Source organism: Halyomorpha halys, unplaced genomic scaffold (assembly GCF_000696795.3).
Source record: "Halyomorpha halys isolate HHAL.00 unplaced genomic scaffold, Hhal_1.1 Scaffold28.1, whole genome shotgun sequence".
Taxonomy (NCBI): Eukaryota; Metazoa; Arthropoda; class Insecta; order Hemiptera; family Pentatomidae; genus Halyomorpha; species Halyomorpha halys.
The window spans coordinates 353867-369193 of record NW_027110130.1 but is presented as its reverse complement, the minus strand read 5'-3'; the positions used below and the strand labels follow the sequence as shown (position 1 = coordinate 369193).

Genomic DNA, 15327 nt, shown 5'->3' with positions numbered 1-15327 from the left:
GAAAGCAAAATGTAAAAACAGAGAAGAAGGAATAAGATCTAACTCGCTTGAACTGCTGTAAAACACTCCTTTTATTGTATTCGGTACATCTCTTATATACCCTCGATCAGCTGATCTCCTCAGTCAGCTGACATCGAAATAACAGCTGACTCATACCGTAACTTATATATATATATATATTATTTTGAAGGTGAAGCTAATGCTGAACTTTAATATTAATGAAAAAATTATTAATTTCTAAGTACATTATTGTTTGAAAATAGCCTGATTCTTAGATAACTGATAACATTGATTGTTGACTGATAACATCTGACAAAGAAAAAAATGTTGGCTTATTTTTGAATTTGACGTATTTTCAAGATGTTACTATGGACTGGAGTTATTTTCTAATATGGGGTCCTCATATTGACTCTTCCAAAGATAGTAGATTTGTCGCAAGTTAACACAGCCCATGGTATTTTCAATGAAACACATCAAATACAAAATTAAAAAAAAACAAATTACAAAATTTAAACCATGTTTTAAATTCCCTGTTTTAAATTTAAAGGTATGCTATACAATATTACTATATGACCCATAGAGACATAGCTATAACAGTGTAAAAACAGCTATTGTAGGTACAAGGCCATAATTTTATCATGAGATTCCTTCGAAGCTGAAATTTTTAGTGGTTGTTTTTCTATGGCTATTGATGTATAATAAAGATGAGTTTGAAAGAATATCTATTACAAGTGGTTAAAAAAATTATTGTAATTTGGGACCAATTATTTAAATAATATTCTGTCTAAGTTTCCATGGAACTCATAATATTTTTATCTATCTATTATATATATTCCATCCTTCTTTTTTTTATATGACAGTTCTTTTTATGCAATAAGACTGTAGTTGGTATAAGATAAAACTGTTCTTACAGATAATTTGAAGATGCTTTTATTCATTTCAATTTTTTTAATGAAAGGAATTTTGGTTTTTCAACATAATATGTGGAAGTCATTCGCTTAACTAGATGCATTTGTTCATGTACTCCTTGTGTATCAAACAAACATGAATAGTTGAAATCGATAATACTGAAGAAACCATAGTGCACAACTAATGAATTATAATCAGAAAAAAACCTATAAAAACCAAAAGAATAATTCTTAATTTTTTACACAGTTGTTTTGAGCACATATATTGCTACTACTAACTTTATTTCATGTTTTCAAGTCTCTTAAAATTCAACAGTTTTGGCTATTTAACATTTCATAAAAATAAAACCTGAGGCTATATGTCAAAACAATATTAAATATAGGATATTTTTTCGGGAAAAGGGTTGACAAAACTACTATATTAAATAGCATTTCTAAAATAAAGTTTTTACTATAAATATTTATTTCACAATTAAATTACTTCTTATTTAACATAAGAATTTTTTTAAAAAACATTTACATTATGTACATAAGGGTCAATACAACAGTAAATTACATTACAAGTGTATCGATAAAATTTTAATATAAACATCTTTGGATTTTAAATTATATAATAAATATACAGGTAGTATATATTGTTTTGTTACATTTAAGATTTAAATAATATGCTAATCCCTATAAATTTAAAGGATTACAAAACCGTGCAAAAAAACAAGTTCTTTTATACATTGAACTCCTTAAATGGTGACTTTTTTTTTAAAAAAACAATGAAGACCTATTATCAGGTGTTAAAGAAAAAAATACTACCATTAGAAGTAATAATCTATTTAGTCACCACTGAAAACTAAGTAACAAATGATTTTTATACATTTTGGGGTATGCGTGCCCAGTCTCCACAGATTATAACCAGTTTTAATGTTCTGGTCTTATGCTTCTAGTTCTATAAGATAATTTATAACGAGCTCAGCTTTGGTATAATTCTGCATTGTACATAGCCCGAGCGAGACGGAGCTGGAAGTCCTTGTAGAGTAGTTTTCCGCCGAGAGGAACCCTGTCCAAGAACATGGTCACGGTCATCAGGCATAGAGCTTTTCCATTCATGATGAACCTATCAGTAGGTATAGCTGGCAATTGATGAAGAGTTCCCATGTGATGGAGCCAAGTTGCTACGTCATTTCTTGTCCAGTATCTTGGATCTGTAAGAATAATTTCCATTATAGTTTCATCTAGTAGGAAAATGAAAAACTGTATTCAAGGGATATTAAAGAAGCTAAAAATAAGATGGTAAAAGTGTTATTAGTCAGAAAATGGCAAAAATAAGTTAAATATTTTACATCTTCTAGAACCTGCCTGATGTAACGTGTAACCATGGAGACAATTGCTCCCTCTTAATGAAGCCTAAACCAGCAGATTCCAAAACCATTATTTTTTTCATAGATTTCACAATAACAGCTACTGCATCATTTTTATTTAAAAACATATTACATGTTATGCAAGAATTTTTATTTCAAAAGATTACTCTATAAAAATTATCGAACAGGTTTAAATAAAATAAATTTTAGTTTAATGCTTATGTTTTGAAACAAAAATGTTTTAGAGTTAATTGGCCCATGGTCACTACTACAGTATAAACAGTATGATAGTTGTTAATATGATATTACTACAACACAAGGTATATCATAGCAGCTGGCAGTATATGTTATTTTAGTAAAGCTACTGGTCATGAAAAAATTAACTGGCATGACAGTACTGTTGCAATTTATTTTATGCCATTAATAAAATAAGCTTTGTTGATTACTACTTCACTGACTGCAATCCAAGCTGTCTCCTCATATTAAATAATTTACAATTGAAACATTTATTGAAAGGTCAATTAATAAAAATTATAATAGATACTTGCAAATATACAAAATGAGAATCGTTTATAAATATTGAATAAAAAACAATGCTTCCCCTCTAGATTTTATTTTGAAGAAGATGGAAAAATGATGGGTTGCAACAAAAAAATTATTATATAATTAAAAAAAGTCAAAGATATAAATATTCGAACCTAAGCAAACTTAAATTTCCATATTATGGGATATTTTTTTCTTAGAAAGCATAGTGCGCTAAATATTAGTTTCATATAACAGAAAGTTAAATATATAGTCTTCATTAAACCCTCGATCTAAAGACTTTCTCATATATGACTATTGAAGGGTTTGCTGCAAAAAAAATTAATATCATCAGATATTCATAAGCTCTAATCATTAGTTCTCATATTACTCAAGAGATGAAGCTGCCTTTCTCGCTAGTTATAACAATTATTATTTTTAATTTTATTTATACATATGTGATGGATGGAAATGTAAAAGAAAGTAAATACAAATTTAAAATTTTTTTTTTCAGGAAATCCTCAAAATACATGATTCAGGTAATTACTATCACATAAAAAAGAAACAGCAAACATTAATTTTGGAAGATGATTTTTTATAACAATTAAAAAATATTTTAATTTATTTTTCCTAAAACCGAATTACTTTTACCTAGTTACTTCCCTTTTTAGAACAAACCCTTCAATTCTAATTTAACGTACTCTACTTCAGATATACAAAAATTAGCTTCTCTAGAATTAAAATTGTCACTCTTCAATGTTCAATAAATTTTATAAATAAATCTTAAGTAAATAAAAATAAATATCTGTTTACCTTCTGGAATGTTAGGCTCCATGTCAGCAGTGGGATACCACTGAGTGTAATTCGGACTTGCTAATAGTTCGGTCTGCATTTTGATCTGAAATGAAAAATATTCAGTATTAAAATACTGATAAAGGTTTTGGAGATTATCAGCTTTCAGAAACAGTGTGTGAGTAATGAGAGGAAATCAATACTGGTTACACAGTGTTGCCTTAATTTTCAGACCAGTATGTTTGAAATAATTGAGAATTTAAAATTTTAGTGCAAAGGGAATAATAATTAATTTTCATTTCAATTTTAATAACAATAAAAAAATATTTGTTTTATATCTTTTTGATTACTCTAGAGTAATTACAGATTAGATTTGGTTGGTATTACTATTGTTAAAACTGGTGTCTTGATATTAAATTATTATCTGAATGATAATTTTGATACACTGTATTTATTTGGTAGCTATAGAAACATTACACAATTAACACATCTGACTACAAGTTTTATTAATTCGATATTAGTAAATAATCAAATTGAAAATGTTTGGAATACTTGATTGTAGGAGAAAACATTGATTATTTATATAAGAGATGTTCTTTCTTATATACGTACAAACAATTAAAATTTAAAAGATAAATATAAACATAAATTTAAATATTAAATAAAATAAAATAAAATTTGGTGGTTGAATCTTGATTGATAATAACAATTTTATCTTTACATTATTAATATTAATCAACCGTTTTAATTTTTTTATTTAAATATTCAACACTTAATTCTTTAATTAATAATGTCTCTGTTCTGTTCTTTGTAACAGTGAATACCTTTTCCTTTTATTCAACAAGAGGTGTAAAATATCACTACAATATAAAATTGAACAAATCATGTATCCATACTAACTAAATCAAGCTATAAAATTGAGCAAAATTAATTTTTTAAAAAATAATTTTACTTATGATATATGATAACATCAAGAAATATTTAAAAGTGAGAAAAAATTTGTAAATACATCACAATTTATCCAACAACATTTTTTTTTAATTTTAAAGATTTGTAAACAAAATTTTAGAAGTTGATTAGTTAATTTCCATTTTTTTAGTGATTATGAATAGTAGGTTAGTTAATTAGGTTTCTACAATGTTTAATAAAATTTGAGCTATAGATGCTATCTAATTTGATTTATTGATTTAATTTAATATAGTATTAAGGAATATAAGTCAACCTTAGAAGCTCATTTATATATTAAAATGAAATAGTTGAAATTATACTTGTATCTCAAAAAGTCTTTGCTAGCTAGTGGCTCTATCTGCAATGAAGCACATTCAATTAAGAATTGTTGAATTTGTCTTATTGAATTTCTGAGAATATCTCACTACATTTTGTTTTTATGGCAATGAATATATTCAATTGGAAGTGAAAGTGGAGAAAGTTTTTCAATATGTTTGTTTGGATGTCTGTTTTGCTATAATAGAAATCTTAGTACTCTATATGATGTCATGTACGTACCATGCTTGTAGGTTAGTATATAATATTCCGTTAGATAAATAATGAAAACTTTTAATTATTTTTTTTTTTTACAATAATCCATAATTTTATTAATCAATTTAAATTTATAATATTAATCTCTTTATAATTATTGTTAAACAGATTATTTTGAAAATTTTAAAGTATCACAGTTTTATACTTCTAATGGTTTGAATTTAACTAATATACATAAAAATTAAATTAAAAAAATTAAACTCGGATCATGTCAAATTGAGTGTTAAATATATAACAATAAAAAAAATGCCAATAAATTATTTTTTCACAAATACTACACATGAAAATAAGAGAAAAAACATTTGAACCTTTTATTTTGTGTAATTATTGAATGCATAAGTATATTACAATGGTGAAAATAATATCAGCGCAAATATGTACACTGTTTATAATTCCAAGGTAAATGTTCTGAGTAAAGTATGAATTTAAAATATTAATAATTTTTAAAATAAATTAATTTTAGAACTCTTTGGGGAATCTGTACAAACAATAAAAATGATTTATTTATTTTAAATAAAAGAAATGTATTTATTCATTTCCATAAAAATTAGAGTTAATGTTCTAAATTATTTAAAAAATATTAAATCATTATTTTCATAAGAATAGTTATGTTGTTATTCTAAAGTGCTGTTGGTAGTGCCATATGTCACTAACCCAAAGAGTGACAGATGGGTCTCAAGAACCCATAAATACATTTGTCATACATTTTGGCGTTCTGAATTGATTTTTTCTTTTTTAAGGTACCATTATACATTTCTATAGAAATACATAAATAAGTACATTAGTAAAGGCATATATATTGAACGTTTTATATCATGTAAAAAGAAGAAAAATAACATAACGGAGTCCCAAAAAACTACCAGTCATGCTGAGTTTAACAGTTAGCAACATTGTAATTATACAAGTTCAACAAACAAAACTATTTAAAGTAAATGTTTGAGTGTGTTTCTCTAATCATAATATATTTTTAGAACTTGCTAATGTTTGACTATATTTGATGTCATATATATTTTTATATTTAGATCATCAATAAATACTAGTTGAATTCTAACTATTAGAGATGTATATGTAGTATTTTAATTTAAAAATAAAGGATATTTTAAAATTTATGAGATGTCAATTAAACATAAAAATTTTAGCAAAATATGAGTGGATAAAATTCAAAACCGCCAAAAATTTAATTTATTGTATTACATGAATGGAAGATTAATGAATCCGTATCCCATTTATTATTTTCTCAGTTTCTATGTCCCCTAAAGGGCTTCCTGTATAGCACAAAATACTTCCTGCACATTGTGGTCCTTTTTTTTTTTTTTTAACTTCCTTCACAATAGGTACCATATTGTGTAGTCCTAGAAATAAACTACAGTAAACAATATACAGAGGTTCAAAATGTATTACGTATCTCTCCATTTCCTTTTGAACAATACCTCATTAAGAAACGAAAAAAATATTTAACAGTCATAAAACACAGTAACTTTCTAAATTTTAATTCAGGAGGTGTGACTACAATTAGAACTATTTTTGTAAGTTTTTGGTTATAAATAAAAGTTCTACAGTTAAAACTTTTTAACTTAATTTCAAAATTTAAATTTCCCCAGACAAATAAGTGTTACAAATCAATATTTTCAATAATGATTCTACAAAGGTGGATAAATAAATTTATGATAGAAAACTTCTCATATGTACTTTTGAAATAATTTTTTTTTTTTAAATTATTTATTTAATGTAATTTACAACTGTACAAAATAATACAATAGGTAAATATGTAGTATGTTTTATATACACTTGAAAATCTTGGGAAAGAACCACCCATTGGTGGTACTTCAAACATTAATTTAAATTAGAAGGTCCCGTGGCCATCTTCTTTTCAGACGCCTTGGAGGATTATCAGGGATTGTTAAGGATGAAAGATTAAGAATTAATGAGTTAGGATGGTTAAGGAGTTTGGAATGAAAAGACGCATATCTGTTTTGGGTCAAATCTGCAAGGAATAGGATGTTAAGGTCTTTGTGAATGAATTTATTTGTGACTGAAACAATTTAAAATTGTACTTATGTTTTAGAACAGCTTTTTCAATGCCTAAGCATGGACTGACTAAAAATTAGAAGTTCTTAGACAATGACTACACTATGACTCCAGATGAATGACTATTAGGAATGACTTTATAAAGGGAAGGAGTTGAAATCTTTCTTAAAAATTTAAAAACCTGGTATTAAGTAATATCAGAACAACTTCAAGGAGATTATTGTATTTAAAATAGGTTATTATAAACGATACTTAGAGTGCTAATATTTCCAAAATTGTTTTGGTAAATTAGCAAATACAATTTTTTTTTTTCATTTTTCTAACCCCCCCCCAAATATATATATATATATATATAAACTTCACTGATAGACATCACATGCCAATGACCTAGTTTATTGCTTCATCAATGCCAGACACCTCATTCTTCACACAGACCCTGGATGAGTCATTCAAACCAGGGTTTCAACCCAGATAAAGTTTACTTATGTTCAACTATCACATTTTGGTCTAATTAAGGTACTGCAAAATTATTATAATTTATAGAATAACTTCTAAAAAAAAATCTAAAATAATTCTGATTATTTTGAGCCGTGATGATTTTTTTTTTAAATCGTCTTTCTTTAAATTTCCTTAATAATGATCTACAATCCAAGCTAATCCTATATCACGCACCGTTCCATGTGATTTCTCCAGAGACTGACTCTTTAAAGACTCGTCAGTCTCGGAAGAAGTCGCCTGGAACGGTAGATGAAACATGGGAAAGGACAAATATACTCTTTGGCGGAAATGAGATAGACAACGGATATGATTAAAATTCAGGAAAAAAGATTAAAAATCTACAATCCATGTTAATCGCGTCAGATTTATTTTTTTTGTAAATGTTCCTCGAATTATGTTAATAAAATCCGCCAAGTTAGTTTTTTTTATTGATAATTAAAGTATATTGTCTAAACTTACATACAGTAGACTAATTTATTTATTAAAAAATATATAAAAGGTTTCTCATCAGATCTATGATGTATCTATATGAGGAGAAGGTGGTTCGGGGTGCGGTCAGAAAATAACACAAATAAGTTAGAAAACTTATTTAATAATGCCAACGTTTCGGCCAGAATTTCCAGCCTTCATCAGGGCTAATTATAGGAGATCGGAAATCTAAGTGTTAGATATTAAGTGTCACTTAGATTTCTGATCTTCTATTATTGATGAAGGCTGGAAATTCTGGCCGAAACGTTGGCACTATTAAATAAATATTTCTAACTTATTTGCGTTATTGTCTGACCGCACCCCGAACCACCTTCTCCTCATATAGATACATCATAGATCTGATGAGAAACCTTTTATATATCTTCTCCTACCTAAACTATCTTCTCTTATATATTATCCACCGTCAACTATCTTCTTATCTTTATTTACCATAATAGTAAACAATAATTCTTTGGTTTTTAATCAATCTAAATTAATTCGTAGTAACGTAACATAGTCTACCCATATAATTGGAAAATTAGATATGAGTAATTGCTTCGTATTAAAAATAGTTTTTAATTTAATTTTTATTAATATATTCTTGTTTGAGAGCGGTTTAGTTTATTTAAAAACAAATTTGATCCTTTTTTCTCAACTTTATTTTTTTCCAAAACCTTACAACGTTTCGACCCTCAGGTCATTTTCAAGGATACGGAAGGTAGGTTCCGTTTAATGTTTGGAAATGTAAATGAAAGAAGAAGAGAAGTGGTTAATACAAGTTTTAAATTTAAGAAAAAGTTATATAGAAGAAGTTATAGATGGGACAAAGGCAATTAGCCGGCATTTTTAAGAATTTTAAAAGAGAAAATGACAACAAAGTAAAGGTATCCTTGAAAATGGCCTAAGGGTCGAAACGTTGGAAGGTTTTGAAAAAAATAAAGTTGAGAAAAAAGGATCAAATTTTTTTTTAAATTTAATAGTTTTTAATAATTAATTTAAGTGAGACAGTTTATTAGGATCAAACAGGATTTGCTTCCTCCAAGTTCTTATATCCTTTAAAGCTTGAATTTAACCAAGTGTGACCTGAACACTTTAAAAAATGAGGGTCGCGTAGATAAGAAACATTTGGGTTATCAACTGAAATAAACAACATAATAGTCGAAATAATTATTTTATATTTATGTATTATTTGAAAAGTAATAAATAGTACTAAAAAAGAAAGTTAAATCAGTTAATTAATCGGGCTTATTTTAAATAAGCGTCTATAGCTCCTTTACTCTCTATTTCATAGACGAACCGCCCTGAAACTGAGATAGCGACTATACACATACATCTACTTACTGAAACCCATTTGGATATATACTTCGCAAATATATAACAATAAAAAAATATTTACATTAACAAATTACTAACATTTCAATAAAAAATACTACGTCAGTTTATAAGATCTCCATGGTACATCAGTAACAGAACGCGGCAAACTGACTTAAACATACTTAATGTACAAGAACACATTAAAACATCATACAATACCACCACACCAATCAACTAGTACAAGGTATAGCTATTACGAACATTCTCTACAACAGGTACCGAAGACTTATAAGATAAAAAAGGAGCTGGATGATGGATCTCCTTAGTTAACTAATGAAATCATTTAAAGTCAGGAGGAGGTACTGATGTGTACTGGCCTCTACCATATTACTCAGGTAATTTTTTTTTCTTCATAATTTACAAGTTATCATATTTGTTGGTAGTCTTATATCTGAAGACAGTCTTGAATCAATAAATTAAGTCAGAAAAAAAATTACTTAGGAACTCTTATGGGCCTTTATTAATGGGGTAATTAATATTTCATGGGATTAAGTGAGCCCATGAGGTAAAGACAACACTGTTCAAAATTATGATACTATCTTTATCATTATTTTTTTAACATAGTCCATAGAACTTAATCGATAATCTGACGTTTCGGAAAAAAATATAGTAGCGCGAGCAATTTAATAATTGGTCATATGTATAAACAATGGTCTGGAATTCAGTGTTAATACGTTTTCATTATCAGTTGATCATATTGCCTTTGTACATGTGTTAGTTAGAGATAAATGTGAAAATATTTTATCCTACAATTCTAGAATGATAGAAAATAAAAGAGAATAGGATTGATATTTCTGAAAAAAAAAAAACCAAAAAAACCTTAAAGGTACAAAATAGTAGAAAAAATATTTAGTGTTAATCAACGTTTCGCCCCGCTTTGAAGGGCTTCATCAGGGCTGGTACTTATGAAAAAAGGTAAAATACTAAAAAAGATAACCAGTCTTCAAAATGTTTGATGAAAGTGAGTGAATACCATACATTATACAGAAAAATAATCTGATTGTAGGAAGATAACTAGAAACTGAGTAAGCTAAAATTACACGAGTGTTTAAATTTTTAAAAGCACATCGCCTTCTTTATAAATTATAACTCCTCTTCCATTTTTATTTTTTTATGTTTTTTACTTATTTTATTTTATTTTTTCTTAATTATTTTTTTTTAAATTTTTGTATTTTGTATTTCGTTATTTATTAATTTTTTTTTTACTTTTATCTTGCCATAGGCGTTGATGACCAGAGGGTTTTACGCCTTTAAGCAACAATCAACAACAACAGCAACTAGAAACTGAGTTGTTGAATTGTCATCTTTCTTTCAATCTGATAGCTCTGAGGAAGCCCTGCAAAGTGGGACGAAACATTGGTTAACAATAGTTTTCTTTTACTATTTTGATACCTTTATTGACCGGCACCCGGACTATCTTCCTACAATATAATTCATACGGTGAACTACCTTCTTAAAAAAAAAACCCACTTCTCAGGAGACGTAAAGATTATTTAGAAATTAATTTAAAAATCCAGATTCTGAGTTTTATGTATCTTGAAAATTTCGTTAATTAAGAAACAATTTATTATTTAAAACACTTAACAATTCCACTTAAATGTTACACTCAGCTATGCCAAGGATTACCTGGTTCTCTAATTTGTTTACTTTCCAAATTATTTCTACTTGTGACCACATCTTTAATTTTATAACCTTAAACTCTTATATTTTTAATTTACCAATAATATCGGCAACTATACTCAAATTTCTCGGGTTTGTTTTAATTGTAAGTTGTAATTGTGTGCTATATTAAAATTTTATTTATTATAAATAAGTACATGGATGATTAAATATTTTCGGTCAATATAAAAATATCATTCTGTTATTTTTATATTGACCGAAAATATTTAATCATCCATGTTATAAATCTTATACCAAGTATAAGATTTATAACATGGATGATTAAATATTTTAAGGAAGACACTTTTTTTTTTTTTCTTTTAAATAAAATTTACTCCTCCACCAAAAATTTTATAAAAATCTACCGAAATAGAATTTACCTAAAAACCGATATTCTGAAAAGAAAAATTAAAAATAATTCATTTATCTATGGTAACCGGAGGTCATACTTAAGTTAATTTAAAAAACAAAACAATTTATTTAGTAAGTAGAAACTAATGTATTTGTTTAATTGAAGTACATATCCTGATGATGTAGTTTAAAACTTACGAAACGTCGTGATTTGTACAGCTTTTAAGTTTTTTTAATTAAAAAGTATTTTAAAGAAGATATTGTTATGTAAATAAAAATTCCACCGCTCAAATTTTATAAAAGTCTACAGAAATATAATTACTCTAAACACTGAAACTATAAAGAAAAATTATATATTTGTCAACCAATGGTAACTAGAGATCAAGTGTCAAGACTCATTTGAAGTTAATTTGCGGATATCGTTTTTTTGCGAAAGTTACGTTAATCTTAGAATACCTATAATAAATATCGAATTAAGAACTGAACGTATTACTCAAAATATATATTTAAGATACGTAGTAAACAAACTAGAGGAATAACGCACTAAATAAACGTACGTAAACATACTATGACTCACCTTTAGTTCGGAACAGTCCAAGAAGGGAAAGAAGACACAAGCACACACTCCCAAGATCACGGACAGACTGAACGTGGAACGAAGGTCTACCTGGGATACCCCCACAGGAAGCCAGATGTCACCCCCTCTCCCGATTTCTCGCCCCCCTCCCCCCTTCCCAACAACTGCTCAGCTGCCCTTTTAGGAAGGGATAGGTGTCTATTGCGATTTGGGAAAAAAAATTCAAAATAATAGGCAGTTTTTAAAAATGTCTTCTCTGATATTACAATTTAAATCTCAATTAAAAAAAAAAAAATTATAACAACCAGATTTTTTAAATACCAGTATTAAAATTATTAATACTTACTACGTACTACGTAGTACGTAGTACGTACTACGTACGTCTAATAGATCCTCAGATATATTTTTTCATAAATCAAAACTTTTACCTGAACAACTAGAAATAAACATTTTGTGAATTCAGTTTGACAAATATAATAAAATGACTACTCCTATCAAGATAAACGTTATATATTACTTAAATTAATAATCTTCTACTGGAACAGTTTATAGATTTAATATGAATTTGATGACACTAATCTTCCTTGCTTGTGTAATAATTTAGTGTAATAGAGGTAGGAGACAATTGTTTATAGTCTATATGGTTGTTATCATATATGAAAGATAACCTCCAGGAAGGTAATTATTCTCCTTAAAAATGCATAACTGTTGATAATATAAAAAGTTTTTTTATTTATTAAACTACAACAATAATATTGAATATTAGCACTAATGATAAAATAAGGAGATAATTATACTTTATAATTAAAATATTTGTTATCAGGTAAATAGTGTATGAATAGATATGATGTTGTAAGCACATGTTATAAGTTTTGTTGAATTTGGTTTTATAGCAACCTGAAGATAAGAGATTTTCCCGAAACGTTGTTGTTGATGTATATGAAACAAATTATTACACTTAAACCAGGAAGATTAGTGTCATTCACCAAATTCATATTAAATGTTATAAATTACTTTATAGTACAATGATTCCTGATATATAGTTTTCCAAAAATAAATTCATAATTACTGATGTTTCATTATTGTTTTTTAAAAAACTGTTTCTCAGAACCTACTGAACACATATATCTTCTATGAGGGATAATATTTTTAGGAAATTTACTCTAGTTTAAATGATGTTCAATTATAGAACAAGAGTCCAAGAGGACAAAAAAGGCAGTTATCTCACCCCAATTTTTGATTACTTAATTGAAAACTATGTATAATTACTAGTCAAAATTGATGAGTCTGTCAAGTATAGGTAGGAGGAATAAAAAATGGCGGCTGTTTCAAAACTTTAAAAATAATTAATTTTCTACTTGGAGCTCAATATCTTTACAACTACCAACAACAATAGAAAATCTAATAGAGCATTATTTAAAGTAGAGTAAATTTGCTAAAATATAAGCTCTAATAGAGATATTTACGTTCAATAGTTCTCGAGAAATAGCTTTTTAAAAAGCAACATTTCATAAAAATTTTGTATGGAACGTACTGAAATATCGATAGTTAATTTAAAAACAAATTTGATCCTTTTTCTCAACTTTATTCTTTTTAAAACCTTCCAACGTTTCGACCACTTAGGTCATTTTCAAGGTAGGTTCTGTTTAGAGTTTGCAAATGTAAATGATAGAAAGAAAAGTGGTTAGTACAAGTTTTAAATTTAGGAAAGAATTATATAGAAGAAATTATAGATGGGACAAAGGCAGTTAGCCGGCATTTTTAAGAATTTTAAAAAAGAAAATGACAAGAAAGTATCCTTGAAAATGACCTAAGTGGTCGAAACGTTGGAAGGTTTTTAAAAAGAATAAAGTTGAGAAAAAGGATCAAAGTTGTTTTTAAATAAACTAAACCACTCCCAAACAAATATATTAATAAAAATTAATCGATAGTTAATTTATTGTGAGGAATCGATATCTCAGGAACTATATGACGTACACATGTCTAATAGCACTCAAATTAAAGCTAGTTTAGTGTACTATAAAATAGTTTATATCCTTTACCTTTGTAGAATTAGTAGTTTTCATGATATTTGCAAAAATAAATTGATTCATAGTTGTTCCGACAAATTTTCATTTGCCAAATTTATATTTATAGGTGAATATTATAAAAACTACTACCCCTACGAAGATAAGTGTCATAAACTACTTTATAGTAAGTTAAATTTCCTTTATTTTGAGTGTTGGCAGACATATGTGCGTCTTATGAGTCAAGAGAAATATTTTTTCAAAAATCGAACAACTAGAAATTAACATTTTGTGAGTTTATTTCGTCAAATATCATAAAAACTAATACTCCTACAAAGATAAACATTATTAACTATTTTATAATAAATTTAACTAGCTTTAATTTGAGTGCAGATAGACATCTGTACGTCCAACGGTTTCTGAAATAAAGTTTTACATAAATCAAACTTAGTGTCCGAACAACTATAAATAAATTTATTTTAGCAAATATCATGAAAACTATTAGACTCTTCTTTAAATAATGTTCTCTTAGTGTTGTTGGTAGTTTTTAAGATATATTTAAGGTCGAAATGAAACATTAATGTTTTTTTTTAAGGTTTTGAAACAGCCGCCATTTCTATTTTCCTTACCTATACAGACTCATCAGTTTTGACTAATAATTATACATAGTTTTCATAAAAGTAATAAAAAATTGGGGTGAGATAACTGTCTTTTTTTTCTTGTGTAACTAGTTTTAATAATATGAAGCTCCAAATGAAAAATTAATTTTTTTTTGTCGTTTTGAAACTGCCATCATTTTTTATTTTCTCTAACTAACTAACTATACTACGTAGACTGATAAATTTTTACTAGCAATTATACATAGTTTTCATTAATTTAATTAAAAAATTGGGGTGAAATAAGTGAATATTTTTCCACCGAATTTTTGTACTAGATGGGACAGAATATTACAATGAGGAATAACTTAATAATAATTGAGTTTTTAAAAATTTCTTTCTAATATTAAAATAAAAAAAAAAATAATAATAAAACTAGATTTTTTTTTTTTAAATGACATACTCTCAAAAATCATATAATTAAAATAATGAGGAGAAGATGGTTGGGGGTGCGGTCAATGAAAAACACAAATAAATACGATTAACTTATTTTAATGTGCCAACGTTTCGGCTAGAGTTTCTAGCCTTCTTCAGGGCTAAAAACAGAACAAGATAACAACCACAGTAAGTATAGAAAAAATAAATAAAAAGGAAGTA

The 15327-nt window shown here is 27.1% G+C and overlaps 1 protein-coding gene across 1 annotated transcript; it reads right to left on the bottom strand.

Annotated features, from left to right (window-relative positions):
- Positions 1–1348: 1348 nt before the first annotated feature.
- On the bottom strand, positions 1349–12183 carry edl (ETS-domain lacking). Its single transcript, XM_014425089.2, has 3 exons — positions 12069–12183; positions 3596–3680; positions 1349–2104 (listed from the first exon to the last, which is right to left on the bottom strand). The coding sequence occupies exons 2-3, from the start codon at positions 3672–3674 to the stop codon at positions 1872–1874; spliced, it is 312 nt and encodes a 103-aa protein (XP_014280575.1). The 5' UTR covers positions 3675–3680; positions 12069–12183; the 3' UTR covers positions 1349–1871.
- Between the last annotated feature and the right edge of the window lie 3144 nt (positions 12184–15327).

Excerpts from the sequence above, each read along its gene's own strand:
- edl (XM_014425089.2), bottom strand. The coding sequence starts at position 3,674 with ATGCAGACCGAACTATTAGCAAGTCCGAATTACACTCAGTGGTATCCC. Across the intron at positions 2,105-3,595 it reads GGAGCCTAACATTCCAGAAG|ATCCAAGATACTGGACAAGA; the intron begins GTAAACAGATAT and ends TTATTCTTACAG.